Source organism: Polyergus mexicanus, unplaced genomic scaffold (genome assembly GCF_030449975.1).
Source record: "Polyergus mexicanus isolate NDT 795.1 unplaced genomic scaffold, iyPolMexi1.0 SCAF_16, whole genome shotgun sequence".
Classification (NCBI taxonomy): Eukaryota; Metazoa; Arthropoda; class Insecta; order Hymenoptera; family Formicidae; genus Polyergus; species Polyergus mexicanus.
In genome coordinates this window covers 6,474,630-6,494,792 of record NW_027223336.1, presented here as the reverse complement: position 1 = coordinate 6,494,792, position 20,163 = coordinate 6,474,630, and the positions used below count along the sequence as shown (strand labels likewise).

At 30.8% G+C, this 20,163-nt stretch overlaps 1 protein-coding gene across 3 annotated transcripts; it reads left to right on the top strand.

The window, feature by feature from the left end:
• Nucleotides 1–2,368: 2,368 nt before the first annotated feature.
• On the top strand, nucleotides 2,369–19,195 carry LOC138940228 (uncharacterized). Of its 3 annotated transcripts, XM_070308879.1 has the most exons (12): nucleotides 3,329–3,669; nucleotides 3,843–3,927; nucleotides 6,196–6,330; nucleotides 6,411–6,531; nucleotides 6,783–6,909; nucleotides 13,824–14,007; nucleotides 15,912–16,029; nucleotides 16,141–16,394; nucleotides 16,788–17,069; nucleotides 17,179–17,409; nucleotides 17,657–17,797; nucleotides 18,110–19,195. In XM_070308879.1, exons 4-12 carry the CDS (start codon nucleotides 6,425–6,427, stop codon nucleotides 18,247–18,249), a joined length of 1,584 nt encoding a protein of 527 aa, XP_070164980.1. In that variant the 5' UTR covers nucleotides 3,329–3,669; nucleotides 3,843–3,927; nucleotides 6,196–6,330; nucleotides 6,411–6,424; the 3' UTR covers nucleotides 18,250–19,195. The 3 variants fall into 3 exon arrangements, with proteins under 3 accessions (XP_070164981.1, XP_070164982.1, XP_070164980.1); XM_070308880.1 differs by lacking the exons at nucleotides 3,329–3,669; nucleotides 3,843–3,927 and adding an exon at nucleotides 2,369–2,677; XM_070308881.1 differs by lacking the exons at nucleotides 17,657–17,797; nucleotides 18,110–19,195 and adding an exon at nucleotides 17,499–17,649 and having other exon boundaries at nucleotides 3,327–3,669.
• The last annotated feature ends 968 nt before the right edge of the window (nucleotides 19,196–20,163 follow it).

Below are 20,163 nucleotides of genomic sequence, written 5' to 3'. Positions count from 1 at the left end.
TAAATCCATCGAAGCGAGTGTCGAAGTCTTTCCCACACAATAATCCCGCCGTTTTTCTATTATTCGTAAAATCAATTATATCTATATTTATTATTTAAAATATACATCCGCAAACATCATCAGCATTTACAAAGAGTTTTTCTCGATGTAATTATTATTTGAGCAATCATCGGATTAATGATAATCGATAATATTGTTGGTCGCAATCAGCGCAAGAAATTGCGCCATTTAAACATATTTTATAAAACAAAAAGTTGAATAAGAAAAGCAGATAGATGTTATTTATAACGATTTCTTCTCGGCGGCAGTTCGCTTATCCACTTTAGACGCAAGGACGGAAAGAAGTTAAGTAGATTTAAATGCCACGGGTGGTTCTGGGGCGGCCTCGTTTTCTTTCTTCGATTACTCGTTGCCGGCAAATCGCTGCGCTTAATTATAATATCGCGGAAAAAGTATCGACAATTTCGTTCGCTGATAATAATCGATCAATAAGACGAATGTTCGTCAATATACATAATTGTTGCCGTTAATTACGCATTCGTTAAGACAATGAAATGCTACAATTTAAAAGAAACATAAATAATCAATACAAAATTAATAGTAGCACTAACATTACGTTTTTTACAGCATTATATTTATACGCGCAGTTTAATGCAATAAACTAAAAAGTTTATGAAAATTCCGTTTTTTATCACAAAAGAAGTTAGGATATACATATACTATGGTGTTTTAATCTGTGTTTACAATCGATCTCGTGTATAAATAGACGGTAAAAATTCACATTTGTTGTATCATCGCCTCTCGACACGTTTCCATAAATTGAAAACATTCTCAACGCAAATGACTGATTCTCCGCGTATCATTAAGCAACGATGTTCCGCGTGATTTCACGCAAAATTGTGAAATTAATTAATCGGCATTCTATTGGTGCGTGCGACACCAAGGTAATTCTACTGTCTCATTTAAATATTCATATTAATTAACTTCGTTACGCTGTTACGACTGTACGGGAATTTATTCGGTCATGGACTTTACAAAAACAAGTATCGCTAGAAAAATAATGGATGTTTCGCGAAGCATATTTATGTGCTATTAAAAATAACAAAAATATTTGTTAAGTATATTGCATAATTTGTAAAGTCAAGCAGTTCAATGAAACTTACAAAAAATGCCGATTATTTCTTTCAGATATACAAGTCAGCATTAGCGTGTGTGTATTATGTAGAGAGCTTGCGCCGAGGCGAAGTACATAATTTCGACATTACTCAAAAAAAAAAAAAAAAAAAAAAGATTACAATCGACAGACGATCGCTTGGCGAAAAAAATATTTTCTTTACCTAGCGACGAGCTCTTACCGCGCGTGATAAATAATACACATAAATAATATTATTAAGATATATGATATACAATTACTAGTTCTATACAATACGTATAACTTTTTATCCCAGCGATATTTAAATTTTATTTAGAAACAATCTCCTCACAGTTTCGACATTTTATTCTTGTAATAGTAAATTAAAACGATTATAAATAAAATATGATGCGCATTACGTTGATAAATGTTTTTATTATTGATTTAAATTCTCTCTCTCTCTCTCTCTCTCTCTCTCTCTCTCTCTTTCGATAGATAGATTGATATAAAAGACAATAGTGATAGTTATTAGAAACTTTATAATGTGCTTTGAAATTAATAAATAGTTTTAATTTTATTCATATTGTTAAGTTATGCTTTTTTGCACTTTTCCTGAACATGAAGTAATCTTCATAATGCATTGTGCAAATAAATGATATACAATTCAGAAATAGAATGTACGTCGCACACTTACATGCGGCTACTTTGCGATTGTAAAATGTTTGTTTAGTTGTCTACAATTGCATGATAGAGTACATAAATAGAATATATATATATTGGAAGATATAAAAACTGGTAATTAAAAATATAAAATAACGAAAAGAGATAAGCCAAAAATTAAAAAAACAAACATATTACTATTTATTCTATTGTATTTATTCTACTATATTATATATCTACTACTGTATTTATTCTATAATATATTTTATGCCTTAATGTATTTTCAGTGAGGCAATATTAATATAATATTTTATATTATTTTACAAAATTAATTTAAAAGATTATTAAACATTTATATACATTATTTAAATTCCAAGTATAAAAATCCACTTAACGGTGCATTAAATTTATATTAAATAGTATCTATATCCTCAATATATATATATTGACAATATATATTAACAAACAAAATCATGCCACGGTTAAACTAATTTTTTTTTTATTATAACTAATGAATAATTTCTGAAGCACATAAATGGTACTGATTGCGAAGGGAACGTTCCACCATAATTACTAATTACTTTATTTAGCGGGATGTTGTGCAGCATTATAGGATTAAGCGATGCTTCGAGCGAAAATCTAACCGTAGTACGATCTATTGCGTGTTGCGAGAACAAGAGGGAACACAGTGAATTGCTCTCCCAATCATCTCATTACACGAGTCTGCCTGCTCTCGGCTATTCCCCGACAGACAACTCTAAACTCCGGCTTTCGCGCATCTATTTTAACTCTTTTTTTAACGTGGGAGCTGTTACATCTATATCCGAGACATCAGGCTACAAACGAAACTATTATACTGCAAGAAAAGATGCATTACAACAAAATGTAAGTATTATTAATTTGCAAATTATGCAAGCAAATATAAATGACGTACATAATAACAGCTAAATATGGAATAAATATAGACTATAAATTGCAAATGATACAAGGTAATGTATAATAATGCGTTTTGATTTTATGCAATGAATGCCGCAAAATTACATTATACATGTTTATAACGTATATTTAATAATAAATTCACATTATGGAATAACGCAAGTCCTCTTATACTGCGTTGCTTGTGTTTTCTGATATATGGAAAGTCTCTTTTCGTTAACTTGGATATGGCGTAAGAGAAGCTGATTTCTGTTTTAGTAACCTACTTTTTCAAGAACACAGCTTGAACATTTCGTCATTTATCGATTCGCATTTTCATGCTCTTCAACTTCGTGTCGCTTGATTAATCAATCCATTTCTTTATACGTAATATCAATCTCGCACTCTTCTATTGTTGTCATGCTCTGTTGGCAATTGCAATAGCACTTTGTTAAACGCAATTTCAATGTCTCTGCAGGATATCCTCGCAGGTCGCTTTGCTAACTGAAGTACCAGCATGATGGTACCACACCCTCTCTCTCTCTCTCTCTCTCTCTCTCCCCTTGCTTCGGGAATGAGGGCCCATACGACCTCCGCCCCTGAACGCGCCCTCCTCTCAACTCTTCGTCGACATGATCGTTGTCGTAGTCGTCGTCGTTGTCATTGTCGGAGGGTCGGAGTTCATTGTGCCACAAGTGCATTCCGAGTGCCGGCGACGCCAATTGCTCGTTACAAACCTGGGATCAGTTGCGAATCGCTCTGTGAAAGCGACAGTGACATTTCCCGGAGCGAAGGCTTGGCCCTTGCAATATTCTTGAGTAGTAAAATAAAAACGTCATAGAAATACGTCTGTGTGCATTCGCAAGATGATACGGAATTTTTATGACATAAAGGATAGTCCGTAGTTCACATTCGCATCACGAATTTATTTGAATTTCATTTCTTTGAATTTTACATAAAAGGTACATAACACGCATACAGTAGTGTACAAATATCTCCTATAAATTTTAAAGTATGAACGATATGGCGTTCTATTTACTTTAACTCATTATTTTATGTTAAAAAAAATATAGTGAAAACATAATTTAATTTTTATTTTAAATGGCACATTTTACGTTTTCAATGAAAATTGCAGGGAATATAACGCGTTGAAACTAACATAGGAGTGATACAACATTTAAGGAGTTAAACGGAATAAATAAAAAACTGCAGTAATTAAAGTAAGTAAGACAAAATAAAGATAATTATTTTTTATGTCGTATAAATTATATATGTATTGTAATATATTATTTTATATAATATATTTCGTGAGATAACTTCAATCATATCAATTTTAATGAAGGAAAATTGTAAAGTACCGTATAATGCCGTAGTAGAGAATAACGAAATAAATTTGCGCATTTCATTATAGAAAAAAATAGCGCAAAACTGAATATGATTATTTTCACACATAGATAGATGCTGATATTAACCCGCATACCGGCGATACATGCCGAAATAATGATAATAGACCGTATATCTTTTTCCCTTTCACGCACAAAGAGAACGTATTGCTTCACTTTCTTTATTCTGTGTGTAAACTGTTACAGAAAATATATTTTTCTTTTTTTAAATTGGAATATTGCCTAATTGATACATAATCGATACAAATTATAATTATACAAGCGCACTCGTAAAAGTTTTCAGTGAAAGATAATATAAGCAAAAATAATATTGACAAAATTAATTAGCATCTGTATTTTACCTAAATTAGTAAGTCTTATATATGTATATATAAGATAATGCACTCTATATTCTTGGTTTAAGCTTTTCGGGGTAATTGCAAATTACATAATCGCGATCGAATTTCTTGTACATTATTTTAAAGGTTTTATAACCGATGTGTGATCTTTTTAAAATAGAATATTCAAAGTGGTTTTTGAGGACAAAAATGTTGACGACCTTTGAATTAATAAAGAAATCAATATCCTTGAACTTTTTATCTTAATTCCACCGGTTTGAAATATATATTAATGTCTTCCGTAAAAATTGCAAAATAAATCTAGCTGCCACGCATCTTTATTTTTATTTTAGCAATTCTGATACGTATAAAGACACAGACACATATTATAAAATATGAAAACAATTATAAAATGCTCTAAAAGATGCGAGAGAGAGAGACAGAGTGTGTGTGTGTGTCTAGACTAATTAATCTTCAAAATTTATTAAATGTAGAAAATATTTCTTCTGTATTCAATATAATTATGATATATAAGCTAGTTCCAAAATGTTTGTTTTCTAGAAGAAATAAAGAAATTTGATTAAAATTTCATTTGAATATTATTAACGGTTAAACTTTGAATGACATTACATAGGTAATGAATTAATATATTCAGCTATTAATTATCTATCAGCTTTCGCGAATATATCACGAACGATGTTAGAAAATATCGCGTATCTAGCGATCGAGATACTTTCTTTTGAATTACTAAAACTGGTTATCGCAACATTTCCAAATAAGAAACGAAATTCTCACGACCAAACAGCTGGTTGACGCGTTTAAATAAACGACGACGTCTCGTCAACTTCTTGTCCACCTCGCACTGAGTTATAACAGAAGAAAAAAGTTGTGCTATATGGCACGTGTGAAATTTCAAACTCCTAATGTCGACTAGTTAAAATTAGTTGATCGAATTAACATATTGTAGCTGTTATTCTAATCAACTAATTTTAGCAACGTTTTTATTTCTTTCGCAATATTTTGACAAATGAATACATCTCTAGAATTAGCAATTAGATATTACAAATAATAACAAAAAATAATTATATAATAATATATAATGTAATTATAAAATAATTATATAATATACTCTCTTATTATATTTTTTTTCTATAAATATTATATATTAGATAAATTATTTTTTACTATAATATAAATAATAATACTGCAAAATACCGAATCTCTCTCTCTCTCTCTCTCACTTTCTCTCTCTTGGGTTATAATAATATCAAACAAATAATAATTAAATAATTAAATTATCAAGACAATTAACACGAAATTCACTATTCGAAATATTCTCTCTCATATAGAGAATATCGATTTTAGTGATTTATTCTGTCATGCAATATTCTGCATCACTCTTGTTACGCTTCGATATTCACACTTGACGTATATTTAATATTGAATGTCACACTTGTACCAAACCACGATCGACCAATTGGAGTCACAGTTAATACTTCCTCTTAGAGAGGATCTTTTTGGAGGGGACATTTCTGATAATCATTTCCGCCCATATCCATGCATGAATGTCTAATAGTTATTATTACAATAATATCGCATCTTTTTTTTAAATTATTATATATAATTTATATATTTATATATTATATATATATACTTTTTTTATTGCATGCGCATAGAGATTAATTTATATTACGTATTGCTTTTCTTGTCTTACATTTTAACATGATACTTTCTATCGAGTAACAGTTTTTTTCTTCCGTCTGTCTAGTGATACACGAAAAGATGGAAGCGTCACTTTTACTCAAACAACGCCACCGACTATCAAGGTTCTTTCGATGTAGGTTATTTTGAAAAAATTGTATTTGAAACTCGAAACTCAAATACTTTTATCGTGCTAACAGTAGTAAGTATGTTATAAAAATATTACTTAAAATCTATTCATACAAACTATGTAAAAGAAATATTTAAAGGTACATTTTCTAGATCTTGTAATTGAAATGAATTTCTCGGAGATTTTGTGGATCTTTATTCTGATCATGGTGTTTGAGACGGTGTCTCTTTCCAGCTCGTTGACCGGGGATCACGTGTGCTCCAGGGTAGAAAAGTTAGTGTCCCACAAAATACGACGATTAAATATAAGTGTAATAATTTTTATTTTCGTTAATATAATAGAATCTATTTTATATACATATTTTCAAAGAGTGACCTTCACCTAAAAACCTTGACAATGCAGCCGGCATGCGTAATACGCCACATATCATTATTATGCGCGTACCTTGTCGCCGCTGCATACCGCTGTAAACTCGATAAGGGAATTGCGGGACTAGTCGATAGATAATTGATCATATATTACAGTTACACAGTAACGTCATACGAGACTTACACCGAGCCGGTTGTAGTCAACACGTTCACTTGGTGTCTACAAATTCCCCCAAGATGCCCCAAGACACGGACCGAGCTACGGCAACGATACCGTACAAAGGTGAGTTCTAATTTTGTTGCTAATCTTAATTTTATTTTGATTTAAGAAATATCAGTTCCATCATTTGCCGAGATACAGAATATTTCTTGTTATCGATCATTATTTACATTCATATACGAATCAATTATTATGCTAATCAATAATTTTTTTGACACACATTCAGAAGTCATTGGTGGCATAATTAACATTGTCATAAATTTATTTATTTTTCGATTACTTTTTTCTTCTAAACTAATTAAAAATGGTCTTGACTTAGGTACATTAACAAATTTAGAAGAAACTTATTAAAGATGTTATTAGTAACAGAGAAGCTTATTTGTGTCAAGAGAACGTCTGATCTTACCGATAAAAATACATGAATTCACGCCCAATGCAAATATCTACGCAGACAAAGACTTGCTAATTTTATCCTTCATCAAATCTGATGACGATAGCATAAGTTTCGCAAACTGTCGTGTTACGCTATGACTCGTGGAAAAGAGCCATTTTCCCAGGCTGTTCAAAGGGATAGGAAAATATAATAATCTTACACAACAAAAGAGTTTGTCGTAAGATCAATTTCGCAGAAATTTTTAGCGTACAACAGGCGAGAAAGTATCGCTTTATTAAAAAAATTTATATTGTTTTTATAATTTGATCGATATAAAATCAGTAACATAAAATTTTCATCGATGCAAGATATAAAAAACGTGACATATAATAGCATCGCCACAATCGAAATTAAAATTGTCGAAAGAAAGGACACACTCGCTAAACAATAGATCTATAATTTATTCTAATGACAGCGATTGCGCCACAATACGAGTTACATAAACTCTCATTTCCACTTTTCGTTACGGAAAAGTGTCGTTCTCCAAGCAGCGCGAATGGAAAACGATCGGCCTGCGGACACGGTGAAATACTTCGCGTGGCGAACATTTATGCGGGTATCTATGCGATAAATCGTGTAACGCCCCATATATACACAATGCAACAAAACAACTGCCTATTCTCTTCCGCTTTTGCATTCTTACTCTCCGTCTCTCTCTCTCTATCTCTCTCTCTCTCTCTAGGCACACGCACATCCTTGTTTTCCGTCTTTCTCGCTCTTGCTGCTGTTCGAATTTATTGCAGGGAAAGTCTGTATTAATAGTCTGATTAAGTAAATAAATAAAAAAAAGATAAAATACACACAAGCTGCGTGAGCGTCGGAACGAGATCGAGAAGAGGACGACGAGTTACAGCTGTAATTACGCTCTGTGAAATGCGGAATTAACGAATCGCGCCGAAAGAAGGAGGAACCCGTCCTGTCTCGGGATTACGAAACGATCCAGAGAAGAGGGCCGTTAGTTGAAAAAGATTTCGCACGACTTTGCGCGGCACTTCGAGAAAGGAAACACCGGAAGTCGACGATTTGCGAAATGATTAACTTGACACATCGCAAGTGGATGCGGATACCATCTTCGTGATGTACACATATCATTTTCCAGATCTTCGATTTTCACGCGATAATATATAAGACAGTTTCTCGAAAAATATAAAAAAGAATGTACATATTTTTTTCAAGCGATATAATTTTTTTCCAAAAAATACGCATCTCTAATCGCGCGATAAATAAGAAGATAAACAAACGGCATCCGCGAGAAATTACAGTTACATTTACAGTTATTTCGCAGAGAATGCAATGCAAAGTACGTGTTCAACGATCAGGTCTGCTTACAATTTAACGAATGATCAATATCGAACCCGACATCGCTTCAATTAAGGCACGACTTACCGAGGCGCGGACGTAATGTGAAATCTCTCGTTAATTTATATTGCTTGCGCACTCGATAACATGCCGACAAAAATGTGAGTGCGACGTTTAACGACAATGAGATGTGACGTGTGTCGTGCAAACAGAGATGTAGCAAACAATAAATGTAATTGATGTGTAAAAAATATTATGTCATCGCAAACTGGCCATGTTTTGAGCATTCTGGAATTAATAGCAAATAAAATGTTTATAAAAATATCATTTTAATGAGTTTAAATGGCAATGTTTGAAAAAACACACATATCTCATGTGTCAATTGTAACGCCCATTTCAACCAAGAAAGGAATATATAATATTATCACTTTTGACTGTCTAGAATAAAAATATTTGTATCTAAGAAGCAGAAGACTACAAGACCAAAAAACTCTATTTTTCAGGAGAAAAATGCGAAATACAGAGAATCACGCAAATCCATAATTCCTACATAAATTAAATAGATAAATGTACATAAATATTCAATCGAGTTAAAAATTATATGTAAGAGAAAGAGAGAGAAATCGTGGAATTTATCCTTGAATCCTTGAAACTCATTTAAATAAAGATCTTTTTATTATAATGTATAGCAATTTATTATATTATTAAATTAAATATATGAAGAATCATTTTTAAGAATTTCAATTAAACTTAATTTATTTATAACTTATTATTGCAATTCGTAAAGTTATACGAGAGAAACTCGCACTTTCTCACAGGATTCTATGGACAGTCAAACAAATCGCCGATTAGATTAACGAGGCCCAGCTCGGCTTTAAAATTTGTGCGTGTTCGAGGATTCGCGGCCCGAGGAATTAACCGGAAGTGAAATGATCTCGCTTTCGTAATCGGCATGTCGTATCATTATGTATTATATCAAAGCCGAGGAGAACGATCAAATGGAAAATACCGTGCGAGGCATTCCCGCGCTAAGAATTCGCGTATATGTACGTGAGATATTTGCTGCTTATTACGTGGACAATGGACTTATTTCAGTTTATGAGAAAAAAGGATATTTCGCTGTTCGATATCGATAGTATATCATGCACGCTGCTAAAATTAGCGTCTTGTTTCGAAAGTAATGTACCTTTTTTTCTTGTATTGTGGTAAATATGATGCTTACTTCTACATAACAAATTTATAAAAAAAAAAAAAAAAAAAAAACGATCTTTACGTATGAAAAATAGCAGTGCATTTTAATATATTTAGTAAAGTAAACATTTAGTAAACTAATACACGACTATTGAGAAATCCAAAAAGAGAATAAACGAATGATTATTACATTTTTAATAAATATATGTTGAATATAATTAATAAAATCGTGAGTAAATTATTCTGTATGCAAAGAGAGAAAATAATCTCCCCTTTGTTATATCAGAAGATTTTATTTGATATCTATATCTACACCCCTTCGCTTCATTTAATAAAATTAAAAAGAAATATAAACGTAATGTTATAAAAGCCATATATGAGAATTAAATAAAGGCGATCAACTCGAACTTGCTTGATCATTTCCTCTTTTATGTAAGAGATCTGAAAATTGATTTGCGTAATGCGCACATAATCAAAGCGAAACGTGCTAATCTCAGTAACGATTCGTCTCAATTTATTGAGCATTAAATTAAATGCAAATAGTATCAATTGTTTTTTTATTACCTATTTTAGAACTTTATAGAGAGCATTCATCTTGTTATTATCCGTATCTGTATATGTTTATATATGATGAAGTTACAAAAAATTATACGCAACAGCTTTCATTGGAACTTTGCCAGTCTGACATTTATCATAACTATGAATCGACTCATTGAATCGCATGTTCTTTATGATTTCATCACGCAATCAAAGATTTCGGCTTATTAACATACTATCGAAACGGTCGACCAGGTGTTACATTGTCATTGTGTAGCGCATAGATTATGTATGAGGAGCGATGTAATTGATAACGCGATGCTTATGTAAATAAAAACGGGACTTCAACGATGGCGCGAATCCGAGCAGATGTATTGTATGAAGACAATGTTTGTCGTCATTTCGCTAATTATCGGGCGTGTTCTTGAAAGTTAATAAACGTGCGAGCTTTGTAAGATAAAACTTTAACATTATTGCGAACGCTCTGGGGCAACAACGCGAGAATTTTTTTTGTTCTGTTTCCGCCATTGAAAAAATTCGCACTCGTTACAGACGGAGATAATTAATCGGAAATAAAATTAGGAGCCATAAAGAAACGATCGATATTACTTATCGATTATAAGAAATAAAGAATAAATAATGTAATCGCAATCTTAATTTTTTTTTAAAACAACGTATAAAAGTTATTATAAATAACGATAAAGAACCGACGATAAAAAAACGCAAATAAGATCAAAAAATCGTTATTAGCAATATAATCCGTAATATACTGACGGAAAATGAAATCCCGATCAAGAAGGAGTTATGCTGGATGAATGAAAATTATACAGAATGTTTGTTTGCATAAATATTAATTTTTATTACATTTAAAAATTTTTTTTAAATTATATATATTATTTATTTATTTAATATGAATATAACTTCTTCTTGGTGTTGGGATTTCATTTTCCATCAGTGTATATATTAACATGCACGATATAATTGATGTTTATCGTTGCAATGTCACTTAACAGTTGAATTAAAACAGGTATGTTCGATAAAAAGTATGAGCAAGATAATGAGCGAGAATTACCGTTAGACAAGTCGAGGTCACTTAGTGTTTTCTAACATTCTAGAAAACATATGAATTGCACAATTTTTGAGTAATGACACATGAGTATTAGACATTCATAGACAAGACACTCAATCCTTTGTACAGATATAAATCGAACAGTATATTATCCCAAGCGTTTTTCTTTTAAAGATTTATCTATGTTAATCTATAATGTTCAATATTCCCAAAATTTTGATTTTTTTGTATGCTATTTTTTGCTATGTTGTATAATATTTAATATATAATTTAATTATAAATATTTGTACATAATTCGTAATACGATTATAAAGTATAATTAGCTCAATCATTTTCACGTTGCATAAATCAATAAGGCACACTTCCATTTTAAAAAAAATTATATATAGAATAATCAGAAAATAAAATATATCATAAAAGAAAGAGAGAAAAGATATTATCAAATAAAATCGTGCAGATGCTATCGAGATAACGCTTACAATATCGCGTTAATGGGCTAAATAATGATATAGTTTATTGCATTGTGCTTTTTTTATCGACATTATCGATTTCGAAATTCCAATATCGATAAATTGTATCATTATTTAGCTCAACGCAATATTGTAATTAATAACTATCTCTTTTTTGTGAAAGAAAGTCTCGTTATATAATCGAAAGGTTTGCTCTGCGAATTAATCACGTCAGTTACGGCATTTAGTAAGAACAAAAAACTTCCATGTTAATCTCCAGTGTGATTAAATGATTTATGAGAATAAGTGAAACATGTTCATTGATTAATCTAATTAATCTAAAATAACATTTATTGATGTTAATGTTTTTTAACAAGAAATTATTTGTGAACATCATTTCGTACATTTCAAATTTTCAGAATTAAGTTTTTAGACAATTACATTAAAATTCTATTAAAGTAAGATAATTAAAAAGGAAGTTCTTATCATCTCTATTTTTATATTTGATGCTTAATTAATTTTTTAAATCTATATCATTTTGCAATGATTTATGTGTGATTACTAACATATTGCATAAGTTATATATTCCGTATTTTAATTTTACATATTTCGATAAAAAAGCATCACATTATTCGAAAAATCCGTAAATGAAAAGAGTAACAATAATTTTGTAACATTATATATATGTCAAGATAGTAAAACTTTTTAACAATATATCATAGTGAAAGCGAAAGAAAGCGTTCAAACAAGATACACACATGAATCAGTTTGCATATAATTTAATTTATATCATAGACCTTGTTCGTATTTCTAAAAGTATGCTATAAAGTCATTATCTTTCTGACAGCGTGTCGGATTGAAAAATTGGATCGCGTGAAATCTACATAATAATACGCATTAAAGGTGCGTTGTTCGTTTTGCGAACGAAACATCATCCTTAATTAAGTAAGAAGGGAGAATGTAACGCGATCGTTCGGTTTGTTGCAATGTTCCAGGCGAATTTCACGCAACGCGATCGCCTTTCGGCCGCAGAAGCAGTGAACGACGGCGAAATGTAATAACGTTTGCATATATGTAAAAAAGAAAAAGGGACGGTCTTAATTTATGATCGTGAATGGCGGTTTTCACGCGCATATTCTTTTACGTCAGAGAGCATTTATATTCGAGTCTTCAATATTTAATTCTCAATAAACAAAAATCACGTAATAACATTCTTAAGAGATAATGACAAATTATTGTAAAGGATCTCTGTCAAAATAGAAGTTGAAAACTAGTGAAAAATATTTGTCACAGCGAAATACATTATGCCATATGTTATATAAAGTCTCAAACGTGTGCCATATAACTATAAATAAAAACGTGATTTATTACTAATAATAAATAATTAAAACTAAACAAATTGAAATCTAGTTTGATCATTATCTTTTTAATATACATTTTATTCTTGTTTACTATAATTTTTTTTTTTTTTTTTTTTTGTATTTTTAGGTGTGATTTGATCACAAATGTATTTCTTACGCAAGAAGGAACTCGCGCGCGTATATTCTTCATCTTATTCCCTGTGATCCCCCTTCATTTCTCATCGCATGCGCTCTCTGCATTCCGCACCAGCATTCTCACTTTTACTCTCACTAATGATCGGAATCTCATGCTTTAGAGAGTGAAATAACGATCGTCTTATTTCTGGAATTCTTTCTTAAAATTGGAATCATCGGTGAAATCGCGCGCGTTCTCGAAACAAAAAATAAGACAAGATATCATTTAATATATTATCCTATATTAATAATATAAATATCAAATATTTAAATCGATAAATTATTAATATGCTACAATAAAAATACCAAAAAATTATTAATACTTGCCGAAATTATATATATATAAATGCGTTTTGAAAGACAATTGAATTTAAAAATGTTCTTTTGACATTACATTTATTTCAATTGAAATATAATTATGAAATATATGCAAACACATATTATATGCAAAATATGTATTACAGATGGAGAAGAAATCAAAAACTGTAAAAGAGTGCTGCGAAGGATACAAAACGCTGATTACTCACGACGATACAGAGACGGATGCGAGGTGTTTACCGTTTTGCGAAAAATGTCTGACAGGTGTATGTATCGCCCCGAACGAATGTCAATGCAATCCTGGATATCACGGAGAGGATTGCGCCCATGGTGAGTCGAAATTAAAATCAGTCGAAATTAAAATCAGTCGATTAGTCAATGTTCGTTCTTTATGAGATATCATCTTGAATTTGGTCATTTATTATCGATCGTTTAAACTTGGAATTTTTGCATTTACAATTAAAACATATTTTTATAATTTTCATATATTTTATAATGCGAATATAACATGTATTAATTATCATAACTACTTTCTATTTCCTGTGTAATGCATTTCCAAAAAAGATTACATTAAAGAAAAAGAAAAAAATAATATTCTCTCTTTCTATTGTATTCGCAAGTCTCATTGCATCTTTCTTTTACATGTTTCTCATTATATAGCAATTCTAAATCTACTAATTTAATTTCTTAATTACTTTAATTTCTATTACTCGACATATATGATTACTTAAGACAACATTAGTTTCATCTGTGACATCATTCTTAATATAAATAATGAAAGTAATCTATTTAAATAATATTTAAATAAAACAACAAAGGCATTTTAGAAGGTCGTTGAAACAAGCTCCTTGGACGATGATACTTGTAACTATTTATCGAAACAGAATAATATCTGCACCTAATTAAGTGCTAATAAATTGCTGTGACATTTAAAAAGATATATACGTAAACCAAGGCAATAAACAATTATAAATATATATATACAAAGTCGCACAGTGTAGTAGACCTTCAAAGAACTTTAAATGTCGGTATAATTAATAAACTTACTGTGCTAGTTTTCAAGGTCTGTGTGATTTATAAATTCAGCGACAATTTCGAAATAGATGAGCCGCACTCAAAAAATGTGTTTGGGGCTAAGAAAATAAATGATGCGTTACCCGATTGTGAAACGGAATTGAGTGTAGAGAGCGAATAAATTCGAAACGGATAAAAGCAAAATGCATACAATGCGAAATTTTACGCTCTACAAAACTAACCGACCTTTCATTATCAAAAGAACGCATATATAAAATGACTCTTGTCAAGGATAAATAATAATTCCAATAATAAACAATATTTTCGTAAATCATAATAATGAGTAGGATGCAATATTATCACATCTTGTTAAAACCAATATCATATTACACATCTTTGCAAAATGATATAATCAAAATTACTATAAAACAAAGACGGAAATATATTAAACGTTAATTATTCTAGAGCAGTAAAATGCATGAATAAGAGATTTTTAAAATAATATTTGCTTTTTCACATTACCAATTTCAATCAATTCTTTTTTCGTGATTTATACAATATTAACACTTATTAACATTTATTAATCTTACGCTTTTTGCAATATTTGAATTTACCAAAATTATTTTACATTTTTTTATAGTATTAAGGCTATGGGTTAATAACAAAATTACAGATTTATCGCATTATAGAACAAGCAAAAGTTGCATGCAACTGTTGCGTCAATATAATCGGGGGTTTCGAAAGTTGCGGAAGCCCGGAAGTTACGAAGCCGCTACTTTCCCATGAACATTCAAGAAGGTCGTGGGCGGTATGGAGTCGATCAGATACAGTGTCCGATATCACGACATATAACATAATCGGGACATCAATGCTTTATAAAAGATATTCGCACAATGATAATCTCATTCGTCGTAAAAATATCTCCTAGATATATGTTTTACATCTATTTCGAGAGATTTGTTAATTTCGGCAATTACATTTAATTATTTACGTTATATCATTATTGCGTAATGTATAATAATATATTACAAGGAAATATATTAAAATATAGTCTAAAATATCCGTAAAATATATTGATATTGTAGTTTAAGATGTAAATTTTTTTGAAAAATATAGTATAAATAGATATTAGTAAAATAAATATATATTAGACATTATTTCTTGTAAATGTTAAAACGTTATATGTTTATAAAATATCGAATATTAATTTCATCTCGCAGGATGCCCGATAGGAACCTGGGGTCTATACTGTACGGAAGTGTGCAAATGCGGTGAAAATGGCATCTGTGATCCTATAAATGGCGCTTGTCAATGTTCTCCAGGATTGCAAGGACCACAGTAAGCGGTTAAAAAATCTCATACATAAGCTTTCGCCAAGAAATTAAGGCAGAAAAATATTTAATATGTTAAAATAAAAATTATGCTGTGAAAGCGATTATTTTTTTGCAGGTGCCAAGAGCATTGTACAATCGGCCAATGGGGTCCAGATTGTGCAAACAACTGCACATGTCAAAACCGGGACAATAATTGCGATGCCGTAACCGGAAAATGTACAAAGGATGACGCCTCTTTAATCGAACAAACGTCACCCTCTTATTTGCAAAGCTCTACTATTGAACGCGTACAAACACCCAGAATTAGCAACATGGATTACACAGAAGTTGTCTCGGCGCCGCGTAAGACTACCGAGCGCCAGACAGAAGGTGAGATAATACGTTTACCGAAGAAAGCATTTGTATGCGTGTTGCGCAATCGTTTCCTTCCACAGATATATAAATGGCTTTTCAAGCTTTTAAGCGTCAGAAACAATTGGACAGAAGTGTCAAGAAAAATTTATTAATTAAAATTTATTAGTTAAAGAGCATCAACCAAATTATTATATTTCTCACTCCCCTTATGCGTTGTGAAAAAATTTGTTAATGATGTTTACGCATTACTTAACGATTACGCTGCCGTGATCGATAATCGACAATACACAATACTTTTTTTCGTGTAAACGATAGATTGTCCTTTAATTTAATATAATTTAATAATTAACTAATAATACAAATTAAGAATATTGTAAAATGTTATAATATTTAATTTTATATCCGTAGATGACAGTTGGAATGACACGAATTATATCCAGGAAACGACGAGTCCGGCAACAGCTTCGATCGCAATCCCTCCTCAGAAAGCAACAACAAACGGAACGCGAATAAAGAATCTTTCGACCACTGCTCGACCTGTAATTGTATTAGTCTCTGTTCCCGAACGTAGAAGGGACGTCGAAAAAGATAGGCAAAAGTTCGAAACGAAGAACGCGTTTCTCAGACACGTACAAAATGACGAAAGCATCGACATGCCAAATATCAATTATGTAAAAACTGTTCATAAAGGTGTTACTTCTAGAGATATTCGAAACATTGATTATTTAAAAATATCTTCACATTTCATACGTTTGCGTTCGACATCTACTAAAACGAAGTATTTTTATTGCAACGACAGATGACATTCAGACATCTGCGCCGATTCCATTGGACATCGCTCTAATCGTCGTGGCTGCGATCGTCTCCCTCGGTTTGACCTCGCTCGCGGTGGTTATGGTTCTTCACATGCGTTCTAAATTGTTCGAAACCGTTCGTCTTGCCGTTTACGACGACGAGAAGATCAAGAGCCAAGAACGCGAAAGTATGAACACCGGAAGATTGTCAACAGTGGTGAACGCTAGCCTGCCTCGTGAGTATCGAGCATTACATTCACTTGATGCAACGTTCTCTTCTTGGTTTTGAATTGTTAGTGAAATCCGTATGTCCTTGACCCTCTAGTCACATAACCGACCGTGACGATAGTCTTGACCGTCACAACTAGCGAAGAAGCTACATATAATCGGTTGTACGATATCACCTAGTCCTTTGTACGCTAATCAACTCTCCTGTACCAACGCATACGTACACGTAAATATATCTGCCGATTACGATTTTAGCACCTCCGATTCGTCTGAATCCCATATTTGCTACTAATACGGAACCGGAAACGATATTGACTGTCGATGGCATTGAGTCTTTGAATACTTATGCTAATGGCGCCGCTACAATCGGTCTGCGAATTTCCGGTAATCTACGCGGTAAGTTTTCATTTTTTTTATAAAATTTATCGTACTTGCAAAAAAGCAGCAATATCATAATAGGTACAAAATTAGCCTCCATTAGATTAGTAAAAAAATCTAATAGATAGTAATTACAATATATTGACAATGAATAATTTATATAATATATATATATATATATATATATATATATATATATATATAGTTATCATATTAAAATTGTTGCTTTAATAAAAAGAAACTATAAAACTCTTATTTTTATTGATACTCTTAAAATATTATTATTCTTAAAATATTCCAATTGTTTTATATACATATTGTGAATCATAGATCTATTACAAGACAGTCATTATGATCGACCATCAGCAACTCTGATACGTCTGCAAACCAACTTTGATCATAATACGGAGCATGTATATGATGAAATACCTTTACAAACCACTCCCCTATCCAATCGCAAGGATATGTGATGAAAACATTATTCATTACATTCATGGTCAAGTCCACCTACAGTTAATAATGCGATATTGTCATAAGACAAAAATTAAACAATTTTAGACGAAAAGCGATCTATTATAAATAAATAATCGGTAAAAAGTCAATTTTTCGATTCTATTGAAAAATATGCGGATACTGGTTTCCGACCTTACACGCACAGCCATTGAAGGCTAAACGTGATTGTAATTGAGTGGATAAGCAGAAAAACAAGTTTTTTTATTTAAGCATCGTACTGTCAATGACCGCCGATAGAATTTAATCAATGGAGCGTGCAACTTTCTGAATCAACTATTTCAACGGAATGACGTCAAATCGAGGGAGAGAAAATGCACTAGATCACGATTGCGTAATTAGGTGAAAAGCGCGAAATAATAGAGCCCCGTATAACGAGCAGGGAAATACAGCGTGCTAACGTACTCTATCATTATCTAGATAGTATTAAACATTTGTATAGTCGATGCGGATATATCTTGCTTACGAATAAATAGATGCAAAAATAAATTGTCTGATAAATCTGACAATTTCACTCAGTATTGACGTAATTTATGTAATTTACATCGATTACTCTGTAAATAACATTACGCAAATAATACATTAATCATTTAATCCACGATTAATATATTACAAGCAATCCTTGTACATTAAATATTGTCGCATTGCTCACGGAACAAAATATCAAACATAATAATTTTTTCTTAAATTTAAGAATTTTATATAACAATTTTTTCATAACATTATTATTTATTTTAACAATGTTTTATAAATTTTTTATATGAATTAACTTTAATAATTTTTTTATATGAATTACTTTATAGTAATTCCATTTTAAAAATGTAGTATTTTTTCTACGCGTGAAAACATACTCCAATAGTTCATGATAATAATAATATGTATGCTATATTTCCGAGTTATATCAGTAGTAATATGTAATTAAGTGATAATTTAATCAACGATATAAATTCTTACTCGTAAGAGGAAGCACACTAATATATATTTTTTTTTTTTTTTTTTTTGTTAAAATAATACCAAAGAATTAGAATCTTATATCAAATCGCAATGTATATGCATCGTAGAAAAATATAATGTTAATAAAAGTTAAAAAAGTCTTTTAATAATTATGTATAACATAAAATAAAATAATTTATGTATTAAAATATATATCTTATATAAGCTTAATATATAATCTTCTAAATATATTTTTAATCGTCACATTCATTCATCTTTGTATTATTGCTTTATAAGATGTCACGTTACTACAACTTCATATGCTGAGATGTTTTTGCAAAAAAATTAAAGGATCATCGAAAGGATTAATTAATATTAGATTATATGTTATTATTGTTGGTAAAAACGTTAAAAATTTTACATTCGTTTATATAAAAAAAAATAGTTTTTATAAAAAGAGAAAATAAGAAAAAACCCACGATCCCTTCGATTAAATACAAAAAAGTACATTCTGCAATAAATAGTTGTACTCGTTTCAAGGAATTGTTATCTACAGTCAGCGTTAACTTATCATAATTAAATAAACATATGTTGTGCACACTTATCGCATTTAACATATTCTTGCTCTGTCTTATTATCGCCCTGATTCGTTCATGCATTCATTCCCGGATGATATCAGACGGATTGTATAAACAACGCCGATATGTAAAGCAAAATTCAAAATAAAGACACATACAAATTCAAAAAACGTATATGCATATAAACATTAAATGTAGTATAATCTTCCCTTCGGATAATCTAACTCAGATAAAGAGAGTAATAAATGTTTTTTAATTATAGTAACTTTCATACATTAAATATTTTCTTATACTTTATCGTAATTTTTTTTTTTTTTTTTTTTGGATATGTGCATAGCATAAATGTGTAATTTATAAAGAAAA

What these genes read in the sequence shown, in the direction of transcription:
- LOC138940228 (XM_070308880.1), top strand. Translation starts at nt 6,425, where the DNA reads ATGAATTTCTCGGAGATTTTGTGGATCTTTATTCTGATCATGGTGTTT. An exon ending in CGGAGAGGATTGCGCCCATG is followed by an intron (nt 14,008 to 15,911) that starts GTGAGTCGAAAT and finishes TTCATCTCGCAG; the next exon opens with GATGCCCGATAGGAACCTGG. An exon ending in TACCGAGCGCCAGACAGAAG is followed by an intron (nt 16,395 to 16,787) that starts GTGAGATAATAC and finishes TTATATCCGTAG; the next exon opens with ATGACAGTTGGAATGACACG.